The sequence below is a fragment of the Tympanuchus pallidicinctus genome, unplaced genomic scaffold, assembly GCF_026119805.1.
Source record: "Tympanuchus pallidicinctus isolate F22 unplaced genomic scaffold, pur_lepc_1.0 scaffold3, whole genome shotgun sequence".
NCBI lineage: Eukaryota > Metazoa > Chordata > Aves > Galliformes > Phasianidae > Tympanuchus > Tympanuchus pallidicinctus.
In genome coordinates, this window is record NW_026294747.1 from 45,698,266 (window position 1) to 45,716,450 (window position 18,185).

Here is an 18,185-nt window from a genome sequence, read left to right on the forward strand (position 1 = left end):
TTGTGTGTGTTATTCACTTGTTCCTGCTGAAGCTCAAAGCTATGTTTAGTGTTCTTCTGGATAAGGGTAAATCTGATTCTTGCTGTAAGACAAGCTCTTAAATGCTTTTAAAAGCATTTATTCCCTTGAAGGATAGCTTTAGTAGTCTCTGTCACTCTCCAGTAGAAATTAATTGCTAAGCATTAATTTTGGTCATAATCACTTTTGCTCTATTAGCTTTGTTTAAAACTTCAAGGATGTGTAACTAAAGAAATCTGGAGGCTACTGCATACCTGCATGGCCAAGAGTAGATTAGAGATTGCGAAAATATGGAAATCTGTGTTAATTATTTTGATTTATTTTTTTTTACATCAAGAATTACTTGGTGTGAGGGAGTTGTGCTTTCTCCACTTTGTGTGGTTTCTAAATTCTGAGATGGTGGGAAAACAGTAATGAATTATATTGCTGGCTATAATAATTTGCAGGGAAATGACAGGGATGATTTCAGGCGGACATAACATCACTGTGAACTGTTTCACGAGAATGAAATAATTAGAACTTAAAACCAAGAGGTCAGTGTGGTGATGAGAGAAATACACTTTAAGAGCTCTTATGCTTTTCCTTTATTACCAGGATATATCCTGCTAAATAGATAAATATGAGCATAATTTGAAAAGGTTTGTAGCCTTGATAGGACTTCAAAGCAGTGGGTATATTGTAAGTGTAAATCCTGGGAAGTTTAGTACAGATAAAGATGAACGAACAAGTTCATGTGCTCTTGGGTTTTTCAGGAAGCCTTTTGTCTCTTAAAAATACTTCACTTTTATGTGTGTATACAAGTCAGTTTCATAATGTCTCTGTTCAGTTACTCTTAGGAAAATTAAATGCTGATAGGGAGACAGTGGGAATGGATAAGTACAAATTTATTTTCAGAAGAAGTACTTCCAACTAATAGTATGTTTATCTTAGGTGAACACCATCAGGAGGTAGTAACTTCTTTTTTTTTTTTTTTTTTTTTTTTTTGTCTCTTATTGTAAAGTAATGGATACTCCTGAGTTTGACTTTTTTTTTTTTGTTGAGAAATGAGGAACTGATAATTGTTAGTGACTTTCTAAAATACAGCAGTGAGACCTTGAATCCTATAGCAAAGTATATTTTCAGTAGTAAAAGCTGTTCTAAAGCTAAGTCTTAGTGAAAATGTCTGTAGGGGTTTTACAGTCATTAATTCAATTTCAGCACAAATAATGCATGTATTTTCTGGAGTAGAGAGGAGAATTTTCATATTTTCTTATTTTTCAATTAAATGTTATACCTAGCACAATCCTGGCAAAAATATCTAATTATCAATCTTATTCTCATAAAGAAAGCTTTTTTTTTTTTTTTTTTTTTCGTGTTTATCAACTTAGTTGAGGTTCACAAGTGTGAAATCCATGCTTTGTTTTTGTTTTTGTTTTTTTCCCTGAACTTTTTAAATAAGTCTGGTTTTGTACTTATTTCCCGGAAAAATGAGTTTCCTCAAACACTTGCAGTTTTGTCTCTTATAGAAAACATCAAAAAGATTAACTTGTCTTTTCCATTAAATAAAATCCATTAATGTAGTGATAGGTAATAATGTAGGAATCTTTTGTATGATAGTACTATTCTGGTGCTCCTTAGAAGAAATCCGTATTAGAAATGAATGACTTATACAGAATTCAAGAAATGGACCCTTATTCTCTTCTGTGGTGTTAGAATATTTTTTTTAATGCTTGTTTTTTTAGAGTTCCTTCATCATGGCTCAACATCCAGTTCAGGTGGCAGCATGTGTACTTAGATTTAACGTTTTGGAGAAATCTGTTAAGCTTCTCCCTCACTTTCTTTTTTGCCCAAAGCAGTAATTGAGATTTTAGGAATAAAAGTGATAAGAATCATGATATTCTAAGAAGGAGATGAAAGGAGGAAGTCTTCAGTAAAACAGTATGGAAAACTCCTTACTGCTTTCTGTATGAGAAGGTTAATACCACCAAAATGTAAAAACAAGTTGATAAAACATGCTACTTGAAAGAGGAGGCAGGTTTTTTTGAGTCTCATTTTGAATCCATGTAGTTCAGTGACATTTGCTGACTGAATTTAAAAGGACTATAGCATTCACCAGAGATTCTTTTCCTCTCCCTGTTGTATCCCACCTATATGGATAAATACAAAAAATGTATAGTTACCAGTTCGGTCTATTGATTTTGATCTACTATTACAGTTTGAAGGTCTGTTGTATCAGAGTGCTCTTTGCACCATAGTTTTTCCAACAGCATTGACTTTGCTTTCCTTTCTGTGATGCATGAGTGTATAAACCCTCATGGTAGTAGTGATGTTTAAATCCTGCTCAGAGAATACCTAAGTAGACTGTATCAGTATAGTGAGTAAAGGCAGTTTAATTTAGCTAGGAGAGTCTGCTTCAACATCGTATGCTTCAGAAAAGCCTTACTGTAGATGTGTAAGGTTGTCAGCCACCCCACAATTATAAACTCAGGTTAAAAGAAAGGTTTTTTTGTATTGTTGCTGTTGAAGTTCATGATAATCATCTTCCTTTTTACTGTCCTAGGTTGCTTTGATTAAAGTACCATTTTTATTTTGTATCTCTGAAACTTGCTTACAGTGAGTGAATACTGGTTATCCTGGAATATAATTGGGAGCTTAAGAATTTGTCACCAGAGGAAACATTTTTTGCTTGTAAAATTCCAGATAACCATCTTTAGGTGGTTCTAAAATGCAGATATGAAACTTTTGTAAACCATAACTCAGCATTACTTCTGACTTAGCATGAATGTATGGTAACATCTCATCTAAATACTCAGATTTAGTATTAAAGGGCAGTTAGTGTGTGTAGAGATGGTTGAACAGTTGTTTTTACTTGCAAGGACTCGCTAGTAGCTAAATCCCCATTTATTATGTTTGGAAGCTTCTGTGCTGTTTTTCAATTGGTGCTATGTTCCTAGCTTTTTATTAAGGTTATTGGCATTCAAGTGTTGTTGCAAGTATTCCTAAAACTTGAAATGCTTTGAGAAATCTCTTAGTCACATGCTTGGGGAACACAGCCCCTCTGTCCGTTTAATAAAACCCCCTGTAATAAAACTAAGATAATAATCTGTAGTTTGCAATGTAGACCTTACTAATGTTAATATTAAACTTTGAATGTCTAGTTTTAGAAGCATAAATAGAATAGCATATTGTCTTTATCTCCAAAGGCATTATATTGTGCTTCTAGCAAGTGCACCGACAGAAAAACAACGACTAGAATGGTAAGTACAAAGCTTACTATTATTATCAAAAAAAAAAAAAAGGCAGATTAAAACCTATCAACCTTGAATTCAAGGAGATTGAACAGTGTATTTTTAATGAAGCAATGTGAAACTTTCAAAATATAATTTTTTTTGTTCCAAAATTTAACAAAAGTGATGATATATTTCTGAAAAACAATAAAATTGAAGGATGAGGACAGGAAGACTATTGGTTTAACTATGTTTCTTTTCAACACTACCAAGTTCACGTCACAAATCTTATTTTCTTAAGCTTTATGCGCATTAAGAAGCAGTTGTTAGTAGGTCCGTGTTCAATCTCTAGAAATATTTTTATCAAACTAAAAATTCCTACTTCTACATTCTTTTTCTGTTAAAGATCTAAGACTGTCAAGTTTTGGAAACTTCCACATCTTTTCAAATTCTACATTGGATGTTAAAAGAAAATGGCAGAAATACCTGAGAGTTCTTTTGTGCTAACTTATTACTTATGTTTAATTGTTTGCTATTTAAATCCGCTTATAAAAGCAGATCATAAAGCTTCAGGGCATTCTTCATTTCAGAGCTTGCTTTGTGTAAGTTTTTGTAACACGCTTACTCGGCTTATTGATTGAATTTGTCATGTATAGCGCATTGGTTCATTTGTAGTCTCAAAAACTTCTGTAAGCAAAATGCGAACAACTTCTGCCTGATATGTAATGTTTGATACTTCTATTTCATATTAATGAGAACTTACTAATGAATAACATTTATGCAGGGTGGGTTTGGTGGAATCAAAAATCCGTATTCTAGTTGGAAACCTGGAGAAAAATGAGTTCATTACACTGGCTCATGTGAATCCACAGTCATTCCCAGCACCCAAGGAGAATCCTGACAAGTAAGCAAAAATATGATAATTAATAAACTAAGATTTTTTTAGAGTTTTAGGTTAATTTTTCGTGACGGTCCCTAAGGGCATACAATTTTCAGCTGTTCAGAAGTTTTTATAATCGGACGCTCTTTGTTCTGTGTAAGGATGTGTCTAAGCCAGAAAAGAGTCTTAAAGAAGGAATGTGTTTCACTAATTATTGTAGTAATTGCATGATTGCAAATAATAGTAACTCCTTGTTATCTACTGTTATTTCACTGCTGTTGATTGACTATCCTGGTATTAGTTGGCATGACAGTTTTAATTACAAGGCAGCACTGAGAATTGAGTAGAAAATAAAACATGATAGAAGTGAATTTTGAATAACTTAAGTAGATGAGGTAAGATTTAGCAGTTGAGAAGCATATCATTTAAACTTGATAAAAGCTGATATTAGAATTCTTGAAGATTTGAAAACATTGAAGGGAATACCAAGCACTTAATGCCGTCTAGTACTCTGTGGGGTTTTTTAACTTCTTTCACCCTCTGTCGCTCCCATTCTCTACCTCTCAGAACAGTGATGGAGCTGAGGGCTAAAAATTCTCTTTTTAAGACTTTAGCTTCTGTATAGATAGTGTTGTAATTACCTTTAGAAGGAATTATAATTTTATGTGAACTACGAGAATGGAGAAGTAGGGAATTATGTAAAAAAATGTTTACTTTTCATACAGTCTTCCCAGACATCAGGTGCTTGAAATGACAGTATGCTGTTAACCTTAAGTTAAATATAGAAATTATATTTGTTCCAAGTGAAAAAATGAATAAAAGAGGGCACTAAAACTTCAGCTCCATTTTAGTAGGTAAATACAGATAGAACTGCATAGATAATCATGCACTGATTATCTCTTATTTCAGAAGACTGAATGTGGCAAAGCTATTAGTAAAGACTCTTCTTCTAATGTCAGTGGAGTGTTGTTCTTCACCTGCCGTTCTATAATTTGTTCAGTAATTGATTGGAAGGTGGAATTGTTCTGAAACAGTCTTACAAGGAAAATGCATGGAATTAAAACATCAGGTGCCTTGAGGTGTTCTGATATATTCTATAATAGGATGTGATAGTTCTTTTTCAGTGTACAATAACTGAGAGTAAGCTGTCAAAGTGAAGAGTTTCTTACCTGAAAACTGCACTTTGATGTCAGTTAGAGCTAAGAAATTTGAGAGTTGAAAGCAAATATAGATGGCAAAATTGAAATTGTTTAGTCAGGGAATATGTTAATATTTTGACTTAGAGGTCAGGTGCTGAAAAGCTGCTGTTTCCCATTTCCTATATGGTTGCAATGACCAGTGACAACTCTTAAATAAATCAGAATCTTTGCAGAAGCACCGTTAGTTAGATGATGTTATTTACTGATAATCTTGGTCTAAATTTGCTGGAGATGGTATGTTCTGTGTCTTCTTCATACTGGAAATGAAACAGCAATGTCAGCAAGTAACTTGTTATCCTGTTGGTGGATATTGCAAAAAAAAGAAAAAAATGACTTTACATAAAATTTTGCAGGGAAGAATACCGTACAATGTGGGTGATTGGGTTGGTGTTCAAGAAAACTGAAAATTCTGAAAATTTAAGTGTGGATCTTACTTATGACATCCAGTCTTTTACAGATACAGGTGAGTTTTGTATTATAGATGTTCAGATATGAAACTTGTTACATCATGCTGCTTGTCTGTTTTTTTCATAATCTATTCTTTCAGTAGTAGATCTGTACCTAGAAATAGAAGGATTCAGGTGAGGAGTTAGTGTTATTTTGTGAAAAACAATTGTAGTGATTTGTAATGCTTCCAGAAGCTCCCGATGAATAACTGGATTGATTATTATTGATCCAAGTGATGAACACAAATCTTTTCGATCTCATTAAAATAATAAATTATATTTGGATCTTTGTTAAGCAGATGTGATTATAATATGTAATCAGCCTCACCTAACTTCATTTATACAAAGCTTGTTTTTTCATCTTTTTGTGAAAGTGATTTTATGAGTGGGTTATAACTGATACCTAATGAACTCTTGAACAAAGTGTCTTATTGCTTGGCATTTCATACTATATTTAATTTTGGTTTCATGTCCATCCATAAATGCAAGCAACTTTCTTAATGCTTATTCCTCATGAAAAACTTCTGGAATGTTAGAAATTCATAAGGAATGATTTGATAACATGGGAAGAGTGTGATTATGTTTAGGATTGAAAGTTCTTTATTTATTATGTATATCTGCTATTGTCTGTGTGTATGTATATGTGGTTATATTTAGATGAGACTTTGTCAGTCAAGGTGATTATTATTTTCCAAAATGAGTTGGAATAACCCTTTTGATTGTAAGTGGATAAAGATGAAACTCTAGACATCATTTTACATTCTGAGGGTTCAAGAATGTAATAGCTGGTCACTTTATCAAAGCAGTACCCAAAAGCCATGAGCTTTTAATGAACTGTACTCACTGTTAAAATCCTTACGTCTTTAGGCTTCAATAGAGTATGAATGGATCTCAGAGCAAAACAATTTGGTGAATGCTAGAAATCTTGCCTGCTTTATTTTTCTTTCTTTCTTTTTGCTTTTGGAAGAGCAGAAATTTAAATGCAACTATGAACATGAGGAAACTGATGCTTTCCAGCATGCTACAGAACTTAGAAACGTGCTTTTGTGGATCTTTTTACTTCTGTGTGCACTTACTAGCTAGTTGTTTGTCTAGGTTATATTTTCAAAGATTTCAGAGGTCCACTTTGAAAGTTTCTTAGTGTGAGGTTTTTATGTCCCCTCACTTAGAGTAACTTCTACTGGGTATAAATTCAGAATAATCTGAATTTTTATGCAGTTTCAACAATAAAATTAGCAAATTTTGTGATTGTGCTCTCAGTGTTGGTGTAGTAGGCAGTTCACTTATTTTTCCAGAGGATTTTCTTGAGGGTGACAGATATTCTGTAATACAAATCATTTTTTCCAGGGCAAATAAGTGGACTTTGCAATATACTTTGATACGTATTTACATTATTCTAATTGTGTAGTTTATAGGCAAGCAATAAACAGCAAGATGTTTGAGATGGATATGAAGATTGCTGCAAGGCATGTGAAACGTAAGCAACTTCACCAACTGCTACCTAATCATGTACTTCAGAAAAAGAAAAAGGTAAACTGTTTTTACTTTAAGTGCTTTATATTAAGAACTTTTTAAACTTATAGAACATTTTTTGTTACAAATAGGCTTGATTTCAGTACATTTCAGGGAGCAATGCAAATCTTAAGTCAGGCATCTTTTTAAGTAGTCGTATGTCATAGTAGGGTTTTTGTCCTCCCCTGATATTCAGCAGTGACCTTTTTGCTGTTTAAGTGCCAGATGGTCTCTTAAGTTTTTGTATTTGTTTTTGTATCCTAAAAATGTAAATTTTGGTGTACGTCACTATTAATTTTGAAGCTAATGTAAAAGCAGTGTCTATAAGCTGCAAAGAATAAAGAAACAGTTCATCTTCTGTTTTTAAACATCACTGAATCTGTACTTGATCTTTGAATATGGGAAACATAAGTGCTTATAGTTGGAAAATTGTCCATTCGTATTTTGTATTGTACATCAGTCCTCTTTTCAGATTTTTTTCTGAAAATAACTGTATTTAGGGCACTTGTATGTGCTTAGCTCAGTGGAAGCTTACCACTATTAGATTATCTCTCATTTCTTTTTTCTTCACAGATGCAACAGCTGATATTTTGCATGACTAAAATTCCATGTCTTTTGAATCTGATTTTTGTTTGTTTATTTAAGTCCTTTACTAAATCTAATAACATTCTTTTGTGTTGTGGATGGTAGCATTCAACAGAAGGAGTCAGACTGACAGCTCTGAATGACAGCAGCCTAGACTTGTCTATGGACAGTGATAACAGCACGTCTGTGCCTTCGCCTACTAGTGCTATGAAGACGAGTCCATTGAACAGTTCTGGAAGTTCTCAGGGGTAATGAAGACTTTCAGTCTTGAGGCTACTTTCTGTTCCTGAATTGTATTTAAGTATGGCAAGTACTGCATTCACAAGATAGTACTGTTATGTTGGGGTGTAAATATTTCGGACTGGAACTTGAAGACTTCTGCAGTTCCAGTTTGAATGCTAGAGCAGAGCTATGTTTGTGGGATGGGGAGCAGCACAGCATTGGGCTTAAGATGAGGAGTTATGACATTGGGTACGAGAGCGTAGAAAAGGTGAAACAAAAACTTAGTCACCATAGTAGTAGGGCTGTGAGAGGTTGTGAACAGCAAGTTGAAGTGTGAGAATATGGAGTTTTGGGGCAAATACAGTATCTGGCATGTCACAATTGAAGTATAACTTAACCTGTCTTATTTTTAAACACACAGTTTCTGTAGTTCATGAAAAAGAGAGGGAAGAAAATTTTGTCATGTGAAATCCCAGGTTTTGCTGAGAAGATCCGGGCAGGACTTATATTTGCAGTGGTGCATATAGATTGAAAACAGTCTTTCTATTCCAGTCCTTGTATATCATTGTTGTTCTGTCCCAAAGGAAAATAATTGCTATACTTCCCCCTGTATCTCATCTGATCAGACTTGCCTGAACTTTTGCCTTTTTTTTTTTTTTTTAATGCAGTTTCTTGCCAGTCTATAAAGCTGTATTTGCTCAAGTTTCATAGATGACTAATGCTAAATTCTGTCTTCACACTTCACACTTTATGGCATAAAACTATGTGATGTACTCTGTAATGTAGGTTGTTTCAGCTGTAGTGGCCACGTATACAATGTGGTGATGAAAAGTGAATAGGCATGCTTTACTCATATTAAGCATTTTTTCATTTTTTTCATCTAGCAGAAGCAGTCCTGCGCCAGCTGTAACAGCAGCATCTGTGACCAACATACAGGCTTCTGAAGTCACTGTGCCACAAACAAATTCCAGTGAAAGCTCAGGGGGTAAGGAAAATGATGTAGTACATTGCTTCTATTGATTTTTGTAGAGCAGTATTTCTTCTATTGAGGTCTTCATTAAATATGTGCTGTAACATACTCAGCTTGATAAACAGATATACTAATATTTTTAGACTTGGGAAATCACGGCAGGGTATTTTGTACAGCAATGTTTTTTATTCTTTTGTTTGCCACTTGCACTAGCAATAAAGTTTTCCAGTGTAGATGATGTTTGCAGATTGACTGGTTTAATGAGAAAAAATGTCCAAATCTGGAAGATAATTTTTTTCATTTATTTTTAATCTATTTCATAGTTAAATCCAAGGGGTGGTTCTTTACTGCTTGTAAACTGCTCCCATGTTCCTTCTCCTGTTTCATGAAATGAATTCTAGGAGTGAAAAAGCCTCAGTACAACAAATGCTCCCTAGTGATGTATTTTAAAGCATATCCAACTGTGTGCTGCTTTATCTTCTGTATTTTCTACAAGAAAACATAAACATACTTCTGAAAAGAATTGATGTTTTAGTGAAGTAACAAAGGCATCTGGTGAAAATATTCACTTAAGAAAGGAGTTGCTGGCTTGCTGGTACTTCACCTGTGTACATGAACCAAAGCAGATGCAAAAGGGATTGCAACTGGTTATCCTTCCAAGGTGAAAGTTCATCAATCTCAGAAATTTAGCATGGTGAAGTCTTATGATTCTAATTTCTTTTATCATGTTACAAGTGCATTAATATGAGTAGGTGTGTAATTTTTTTCTCATCATAGGATAGAGGAAGAACATCCTACATATGCTTATCTGTTTGAGATAGGCAACTGTTGAGGTATAGCTTTAAGTGGAACATTTTTCAAAAGGATGTAGAGAATGTCTGATGTTCATGTCATTCTCTCTCACTTCATAGTTTTGTACACTGAGCTTGAGCAATGATACACTCAGGGCTTCTATGAAAAAAGAGAGTATCAGATTTGCCTTGGATTGAAGGCAGTCTTAGGCAATGTACATATGGCTGAGTACTTCTCTTCTACAGAAGCAGTACTTCTTTGAGTACCAAGAACACAATAGGTATATTAGCACAGAGCTTCACCTGGCTAGTATAATCTGCTGTTTAGCAGGGCTTATTAGGCCTAGCAGAGTGTCACTGCTGTCGCTGCCTTGTGTCTGGTGTGTGAGTTCTCCCTTTAGAAAGAGCTTGAAACTAAACATTTGCTGTTCCAAATGGAATGCTTTTACCACCAACTTTTCCACTTTCTTGAAGACTATTTGATTAATGATTGCTTGACTAGTAACTGGAAACTGAAGTGTTTGTCTGAACTAATCTTGCTACATCTTTTAAAATTATTTACCTGTAGGTTCTTCAAATGAAAGCATTCCTCAAACTGCCACACAACCAGCCATTTCTCCACCACCAAAGCCTACCATCTCTAGAATTGCTTCCTCAACACATCTATTAAATCCATCACCCAGAATTTCAGGAAATGTTGCAACAAAAACGCCTAGCCCTGTCACAGCAGTGAAAAGGACATCTTCTCCCCATAAAGAAGATTCTCCCAAGAAAATGAAAATTGAAGAGGTATTTGAGATTTTGAGATTGTAGCATTTTGCAGTGCTTCAATCCAAAACTTTGAATATTAATTTCTGCTTCTAAGTACTGATTCACGTGTTCCAGATTTCAAATACTTTGTTAGTTTTGTGTATTTCCTCCTCTGATTGCATCTTCTTTGAATATTCAGCTTACTAAGGTGTTATGTTCTGTATTATGCTGATACTCATCATGTGACACATACAAATGCATCAGCACAAGTACTTAGATTCTAAATTCTTAAAAGCAGTTTTGAGTATAATGTTACGCATTGCAGTTAATTCTTTCTCTGTATTTTCTTCTGTTTTTTAACTAATGTTTTCATTATTGGTAATAGTTTTCTTGTTTTGTGTGCATTTCAGCAGGATGAAATAAGTGAAGCTACTACCTGTGTAGATGTGAACGAGCATGAAAGAATGGAAACAAAGGTATCTATCACTGGTCTATATAATTTGTGTGCATTCATTGCAGCTCTTTGGAAAATCACTGTGGTTTTTTTTACCCTAGAAATGACTGGTAGTACTTGTAGATATAGTATAGACTCTCCATTAAAGACATCAAATTAGTATGTTCTTCTTAAGAGGTATGTTAACAAATTGCAGTATGTTACCTGATACTAGTCTATCTTCTCCCCAAGTCCGTTGACACATACATAGTGATCTATTTTTTTTGCTGGTCATTCCTAGTGTGTTAGGCATAGCACAAAAAAAAGCTTGTGCTAACTTGCAAAGTTTTAGATTGTGGGGAAATGAATGAAGTCTTTTCTGATGGATATTTTATGCAGTTGTAGCAAAGCCTCTGGGGACTTCCAGAGGTCCAGGTGTGCTCCTACAGTATCTTGTAAATTGCCAGGCAATATTTTTGCTTACCATTGGTGGAAAGGGTGATGGTCTGTCCTTAGCTTTATGATAACCACTTACACTGTTTTTATAGGGCATGTCTTGGTACTCTTGGAATACAGTGGAAAATATGCCAAGAAATTAAAATAACTAGTATGCTTTAATACTTGTGTTTAACTTCCACACCCTTCAATGAAAAATCTTATTTAGTCACCTTGAAATTGCTTTGAACTTAAGACAGGTGAAGGCAGAAATGGTTGTAAGCATTTAATCCTAATGTCGAAGTTAGATCCTTTGGATACAGATAATTATAAAAGTTGTACGTAATCCTGTTAGGCTCTGTTGTAGTCTTGTCTAAATCTTATGTCCATAATTTGTATGGTAGGACTTGAGGGAATAGACGTCTTGACTAACATGGACTTGTTTTTTTACTGCTTTGAAATGCATACCTCTTAGTAGGGTGTGGCTTATTGTTTGGTAAAATTTGAAGTAACAGGCTTTCTTTAAAAGGAGAATGACCCACTGTCCTGTTTTAGTCATTCAGTCCCACTTAATGCCCCACAGATGTTCATCTGATCGTAGAAAAAACTGATCTAATTTACTAAAGTAGCAGGAATACTGTTCTAGCAGAATGGTGAATTTAACCTTGTTATCAGTTTGCTCAGTAACAAATCTATATAAATGTGAATTTAAAAACAGTGTTTATTTGCAACCTTTGTAAAAGTAGGCTTAAGTAATTTACCTTTCTTCTGGCTTCATTTTTCACAAATAACTCTTAAAGTATCTTCAGTCCTATTTTTGAAAAAACTATTGGGGCAGGAAGATGCAGTTATGTGTAGGGATTGAGGATAACTTGGTCTGTAGTAATAAGTGTAGGGGGGCTGCTAAAAAAGAAATGAAATACTGAGCAATGAAATTAACGTTCAGTTCTTGAAACAGCTTCTGTATTTTGATTACGTAGGAGTTTACTCCTGATCTTCAGCTGTTTATGAAGTGTGTTCAATGACTTCAGCTTAGTTCTGTAGCATTGAAGGAATTTACTCAATTCATCATAGTGGAAAAGCAGTCAAATTTTGCAAGAAGTGCATTAATCTGTCACATAATCTTTCTTGATACTACCCTTTTTCTTTAATAAACTAAATTACACACAACTTTTTCCTATAGGATTCTGCTTAAAAGCTATGGGTGGTGTACCAATCAACAAATGAGAAGTGAGGTGGCTTGTGTTGCTGTCAAATTCCTAGTGGGCAAAACATTTTTTAGTGTGCTGCTCAAAATGGAGAGCAAGAAGAAAATTCACAGGCAGTGGAAGCGTGGGCAAGTAACCTGGGGGAGTATATAGGATGGTGCTAGATAGCTGAGGTTGAGAAGGCCAGTGCCCTGCTACAGCCAACATTGTTGATTTGTGTGATGGTGTAACTCTGATAGTGGACAAGGGAAGAGGCACTGATATTATCTATCTGGACTTCATTAAGGCCTTAGACGTGGTTCCTTATCTGTTTATTTTTAGGAGCTATTGGATACGGAAGTGAATGTTAATTCCCAAATGGAACATCTTCAGACAACTTTGCAAGCTCCTCAGGTACTGGTTTTGAAAACAATGGATTTCTGTTTCTATATGTTGGTCTGTGCTGAAATTATCGAAATGAAAATAAAGTTGCTTGTTGTTACTGTCACAATTTTTGTGTTTTAGATGGTCATTGATCTTATTGAATATGCATTGTAGCTAAACATGTATGGCTTGCCATACAAACTGACCGAAGCTGGATTCGCTCTTCTGAATTGTGCCTTCAAAGTAAGGGGCTCAGTTTATTCCTTTGTGCTTTGCACATCACAGAATAATCCTTTCTAACAAGGAAAAAAATGCTTTAAATAGCTGCTGCTCAAAGATGTCCTGGTAGAGTTTGAAAATGTGAGAAAGTTGGCTTCAGAGTCTGGTGTTTGGTGTGAGAGGGGAGAGAGAAGTTCTGTTCTGATAGTTTGTTAGCCAACTATCTCACTTCACTGCTGGTGAAGGAACGTAAGTAGCATTCTGTGATAGTCTCTTAAGCTTTCTTTCCTAATATTATAATCACTTCTGGAGAACATCTTTACTGGCATTTTTAAGCCTTACTTGTTGCTCTACTGATTAAAAGCTCACAATTGCAAATTGTTTTATGCTCGCTCTGCTCTTTAGATGATGTATAGTAAATGTATTGATTGAAAATGGGGATGTATTGCAGTAGTATTTGTTAACAGGCTTTTTGAACTACATGAGCAGACCACATGAGCGATATCTAATAAAGGTACCAAAATTAGCAGAAATTGTAGATGTTATGTGGGCTCTTCAAACTACTTCAAGGAAATTAGTTTCTTTAAAGATCACATAGTATGCCAAATTTATTTCATTTATTAAGAGATTACTACTAAAGTGTTCTAGTTTTTACAAATACAGTAGTTGTTACTGTAGCAAAGGTAATCAGGAAATTATAAAATTATGTTGGGCTTCTTCTGTCACTTTTTCAATATTTTCACTGGATTCTAGAACATTGCTTACGTTACAGGACATGAAAACAATGCAGGTCAGCATGAACCAGGCAGTGGGCTACTGGGTGCAGGTTGGTGGGGAAGGAGGGTTGTCAAAGCTGTTTTGCTGTGAATCTTTGTTGCGTTGTGTTTTGCCATCGTCAGTCAGCGTACTCTGCTGATTCATTTTAATGAAGCAACTGTTGAGAGTAGTCATTTTAATGCAGTTTTTCCCATGTGTGAAATGTTCTTTATACTAATTTTGAATGTTTATAACATAAGAAAACATCTTCTGTTAAATTGTGTGAAGTAATAAATAATAACTGAATTATTGTGATGTCAAATAATATGCAAAACTTGAAGGCAAATGAAGGGGTAGCAGCTTAAAAATAAAGGCTTCTAAGCATGTAAGAAATTAATTTATTGTATTGAATATTGAGTGTTTTCTTGGTTTTAGAAATAACTTAGGCAAACAAGATTTAATTGTTATTAAGGGAGACAAAAGTGTTCAGGGTATTTTCAGTGTGGAATTCTTTTCCTGGTTATATAGCAGTGTTTTATCATACTATCTCCACGTTAATCTATTTTAATTCGTTCTGGAAATTCGATCAAAATGTATTCTTAAACAATCTGAAGTATAAATGTAGAAGGACACAAATTGCACAGGGGTCAGCCATCTCATCTTCAATAAGAGTGTTACTCTTCGTAAGAGTGTTACTGAGTTACTGAGTTATTCATAGCAATCTTGAAATATTAAGCGTCTTCATCTGATAGTAGATGTCAACCTTATTGGGTGGATATTATATCTTTATTATGGTACAGACTCTTAGTAGGCTCAGCTTTCTCTGCAGCACCTCCAAATTTCTTGCAGTTGTGGAAAAAGGAGATGCAGACTTTGAAAGAGATAGCTGCACTTTTTCGTTGTTAAAAATGGCTATGTAGGCAAAAGGAATATCTGCTTCTGTCTTTATAGTTTGTAATTATCCTTATCTTGGTATGTTTTGAACTACTCTTCAAGATTTGATTTGTTGTTGAACACTGGTGCCAATTTCTACAATATTCCTGTAATTTACAGTTAAAATACAAACAAACTTCTTCTTTTCTTTTCAGAAAACACCCAGTACAGATCTTTCCGATATCCCTGCTCTCCCTGCAAATCCTATTCCTGTTATCAAGAATTCAATAAAATTGAGATTGAACCGGTAAAAACAACCTCAGGGGTCCATAAACAATATCTGCCAACTCAACCTGTTGTCTTCTAATGCTAGAAAAAAAAAAAAAAAGAAAAAAAAAGGAGAACAGAGAGTGCAAGACTAGAACATGATCGGAAATGGATTTAGGTATATTTTGTGCACTTCCCTTTCTGGGCTAAAATCACCACTTGATTGGAAGTCCAGGTTAGTATGTGAAGCCAGGAGTACTATTAATGTGTTAGCAACAGTTGCATTAAGTATTTCAAAGGATTACTGCCTTTAAAAACATGAACACTATTTGTATCCATATTTGACATACTGATTGAATTTGTTTGATGCATTGTTTCAAAATTGAGATAAAACTGGCATAAGAATCCCCTAAATGCACTTTTATGTACTTTTTTTTTTATTGGAGTATGACTAATCTTAGATCTTCAGCTGATGCGTTTTCATTTTATTGATGAATCTCTTCAGTAGTAATCTGCGAATGGGATGATGATCTATGATATGCTATACATTGAAGACAAAGTGTATAGTGTATCTAGTTCAACTGCCATCAAGCAGCAGTAAGCCTTTCAAGTGGAATGTCCAATCCTGGGGTAATGAGACATATGTTGAGGAAGTAATTGGGAAGTTTTTGGTATTGGTGGGACTTGATTAAGATGTTGTCTACTTTTATTTATAGGATTGTTTTAAGGTGCATACAGATCAGCAGTCAAACAGCGAATAAACTTTCCTTTGAACTAATCAAACTTATTTCCTTTTTGAGCTCTTTATTGTATTTCTTGGGAAAAGCTTTTGCATTTAGTGTTGGGGTTTTTATTGCAGCTTGTATGCACCGTATAGGACAATAGTTATACAAAATAAAAACAAGCCAGACCATAATATTGTTTTTTGTTTTTTGTTTTCCCTTACATAATCATAATACCTTGTGGCCTGTAGGCACAAATTCAAAAGTTTGTCCCATCACTGAAGTGTTTAAGTAAATCTGTGTGCCTGTGAAATGTAACACCTGTCTTGATGGCCTCTGAATCACTAAATATGAGATGATTTTTGTACACTCCATAAAAGTTCTGTATGCATTTAAAAGGTTCAAATTTTAAATAAAGGAAAAAAGATTTTTCCCCAAGAATTTTAAACTTCTTGTTTTTAGATGACTCATCAAAAATAGTTTTACATACTGAACAACATTGAATTTTTAAAAATATTATTTCTAGTAAGCACTTGACATCTACTAAGGTCTCTTACTCCTATTTTTTGTTCTGTAGTCCTATAAAAAAAAAAGATAAGTAACAACTATTTCTTTTGAAAGAACTGAATCTCTCATGGCAAAGAGGAGCAGTATGGAAGAATATGAGGGATATCAGCAGTAATAACAAGTGTAGATAACAAACTTCATGTTACTGTTACTTATTTGATATGTGGGATATCAAATCATATTCCCCTACTTTGATTAGCATGTTTTATGAACTCTCTTCCCCCATTGTGCTCCATCCTCTTTACACGTGCATCTTTCATGTTAAAATTAAATTACTTACACTCTTCCCCTTATCCTTCTAAATTAATTCTCCAAAGTCAGAGTGTAGCTTATCTTTTACTTAGGCTGTGCAGTAACTGAAGGTTTTTTGTTTTTTTTTTCTGCCATTTGTCTAAGAAGTCTAGTAAACAGATCTTCACTTTTCCTTGCCCTGTACAGCCTGCTGTTGTCCACCTCCCAAAGAAGGTTATATTAACAGTTGAAGTGTACAAGGTGTCTGTGTATTTTGTGTAGCTATGGAGTTTAGATCGAAATTGCCAGGCACAATTTTAGTCTTGTCATTTTGTTTACACATCAAAAAATCTTTTTCATTTTATTAAACGTTTCATGTAACTGCACCCAAGTTTTGCCAAGCTGGGAACTTGGAACTTTTCTGTATAGTGACTTTTTAATTCTAGTTTTCATAACCTGGAGATCAGACTGTTGCTTTCGCATGATGTACGTAGTGTCTCATGACTGGAGTTTGCTTTGTTTTATAGTATCTGTACTCCTTGTATTTTTCAAGAGCTATTTTGTAAACAGATGATGTATTTCTCCATTGAAAACACAATAAAAAACAGCACAATCCCATAGTTGCCTCATTTTTCTGAATGTACGAAAGTGTTTTTACTCTGAATTCATACTTTTCTCCTGATCTTTCTGCTAATACAAATTTCAACATGATCGAAAAGAAATGCAGCATAGATCAACATTCTGTAAGTAAGCATGTTGTATGTAGAAAGTAACTCTTAACAGGATGTTGAGTTCTAGTCTGTGAAAGGGAGAGGCTGTGGATTGTGCAGTGGGATTGAGGACGGAGATGTAGCTTGCCAAAACGCTTAAAGAACATCTCTTCCTCATCTTCTGATTAGGATTCCGTCTCAACTTTAAATTATTAGACAGAAGAAATTACCAGAAGAAATGTGCATAAACAATCTGGGGATTCACTACTTTCTTTAGAAGTTGAAACTAAGTTTATTAAGAAAATCATTAACAGTCTTGCTGTCTTATACTCCTTTTTTCTGCTGTTACTTCTTTTGTCAGCAGATGGCACTGTTTCTTGTCGAACAGTATAAGCTTGCCCTGAAATAAAAGTAAAAATTACAGATAACTGCATCGCTTGATTGATCTTTGTATCAGCATGAGCCCAATCCTCCAAATGCTTGATGTGAGTAACTTTAAGTAGCCCCCCTTTGACTAAAATTTCTTCAACTGCTAAAACCACTGATGATTATGGTCTTCTTATTATAATTACCGTGCCTAAAACAATGGACCTTTGTGTTGTATATATTTTTCACAGCATGCAATTGCTTGTCTTGTTTAGAACAGATTCATCATCTTTATATCTTGCCCGTCCCTTCTCCCCTTCATCACTGATGTTATTTATGGCTTTAATTCCTTTCTATTCTTTCCAACCAATAAAAATCTGCAAGTAGATGTACAGATTTCTGTTCAGTGTTTCTCATCCTACCGACAGTAGGCTTCAATAGGTTTGTTCTGCGTTC

The 18,185-nt window shown here is 34.5% G+C and overlaps 1 protein-coding gene across 5 annotated transcripts in view; it reads left to right on the forward strand.

The window, feature by feature from the left end:
• The window catches only part of PAPOLA (poly(A) polymerase alpha), a 40,322-nt gene extending 23,051 nt beyond the window's left edge, over window positions 1-17,271 (forward strand). The window contains exons 13-22 of one of the 5 annotated variants that reach the window (XM_052693356.1): window positions 3,201-3,254; window positions 4,009-4,128; window positions 5,657-5,766; window positions 7,158-7,279; window positions 7,952-8,094; window positions 8,956-9,053; window positions 10,398-10,618; window positions 10,993-11,055; window positions 12,977-13,048; window positions 15,082-17,271. In XM_052693356.1, coding sequence (XP_052549316.1) covers window positions 3,201-3,254; window positions 4,009-4,128; window positions 5,657-5,766; window positions 7,158-7,279; window positions 7,952-8,094; window positions 8,956-9,053; window positions 10,398-10,618; window positions 10,993-11,055; window positions 12,977-13,048; window positions 15,082-15,177 — 1,099 coding nt within the window. In that variant the 3' untranslated portion in view covers window positions 15,178-17,271. Of the gene's footprint in view, window positions 1-3,200; window positions 3,255-4,008; window positions 4,129-5,656; window positions 5,767-7,157; window positions 7,280-7,951; window positions 8,095-8,952; window positions 9,054-10,397; window positions 10,619-10,989; window positions 11,056-12,976; window positions 13,049-13,159; window positions 15,050-15,081 lie in introns of those variants that run through there. The other 4 variants (XM_052693352.1, XM_052693354.1, XM_052693355.1 and 1 more) reach the window with 4 other exon arrangements.
• Window positions 17,272-18,185: the final 914 nt, after the last annotated feature.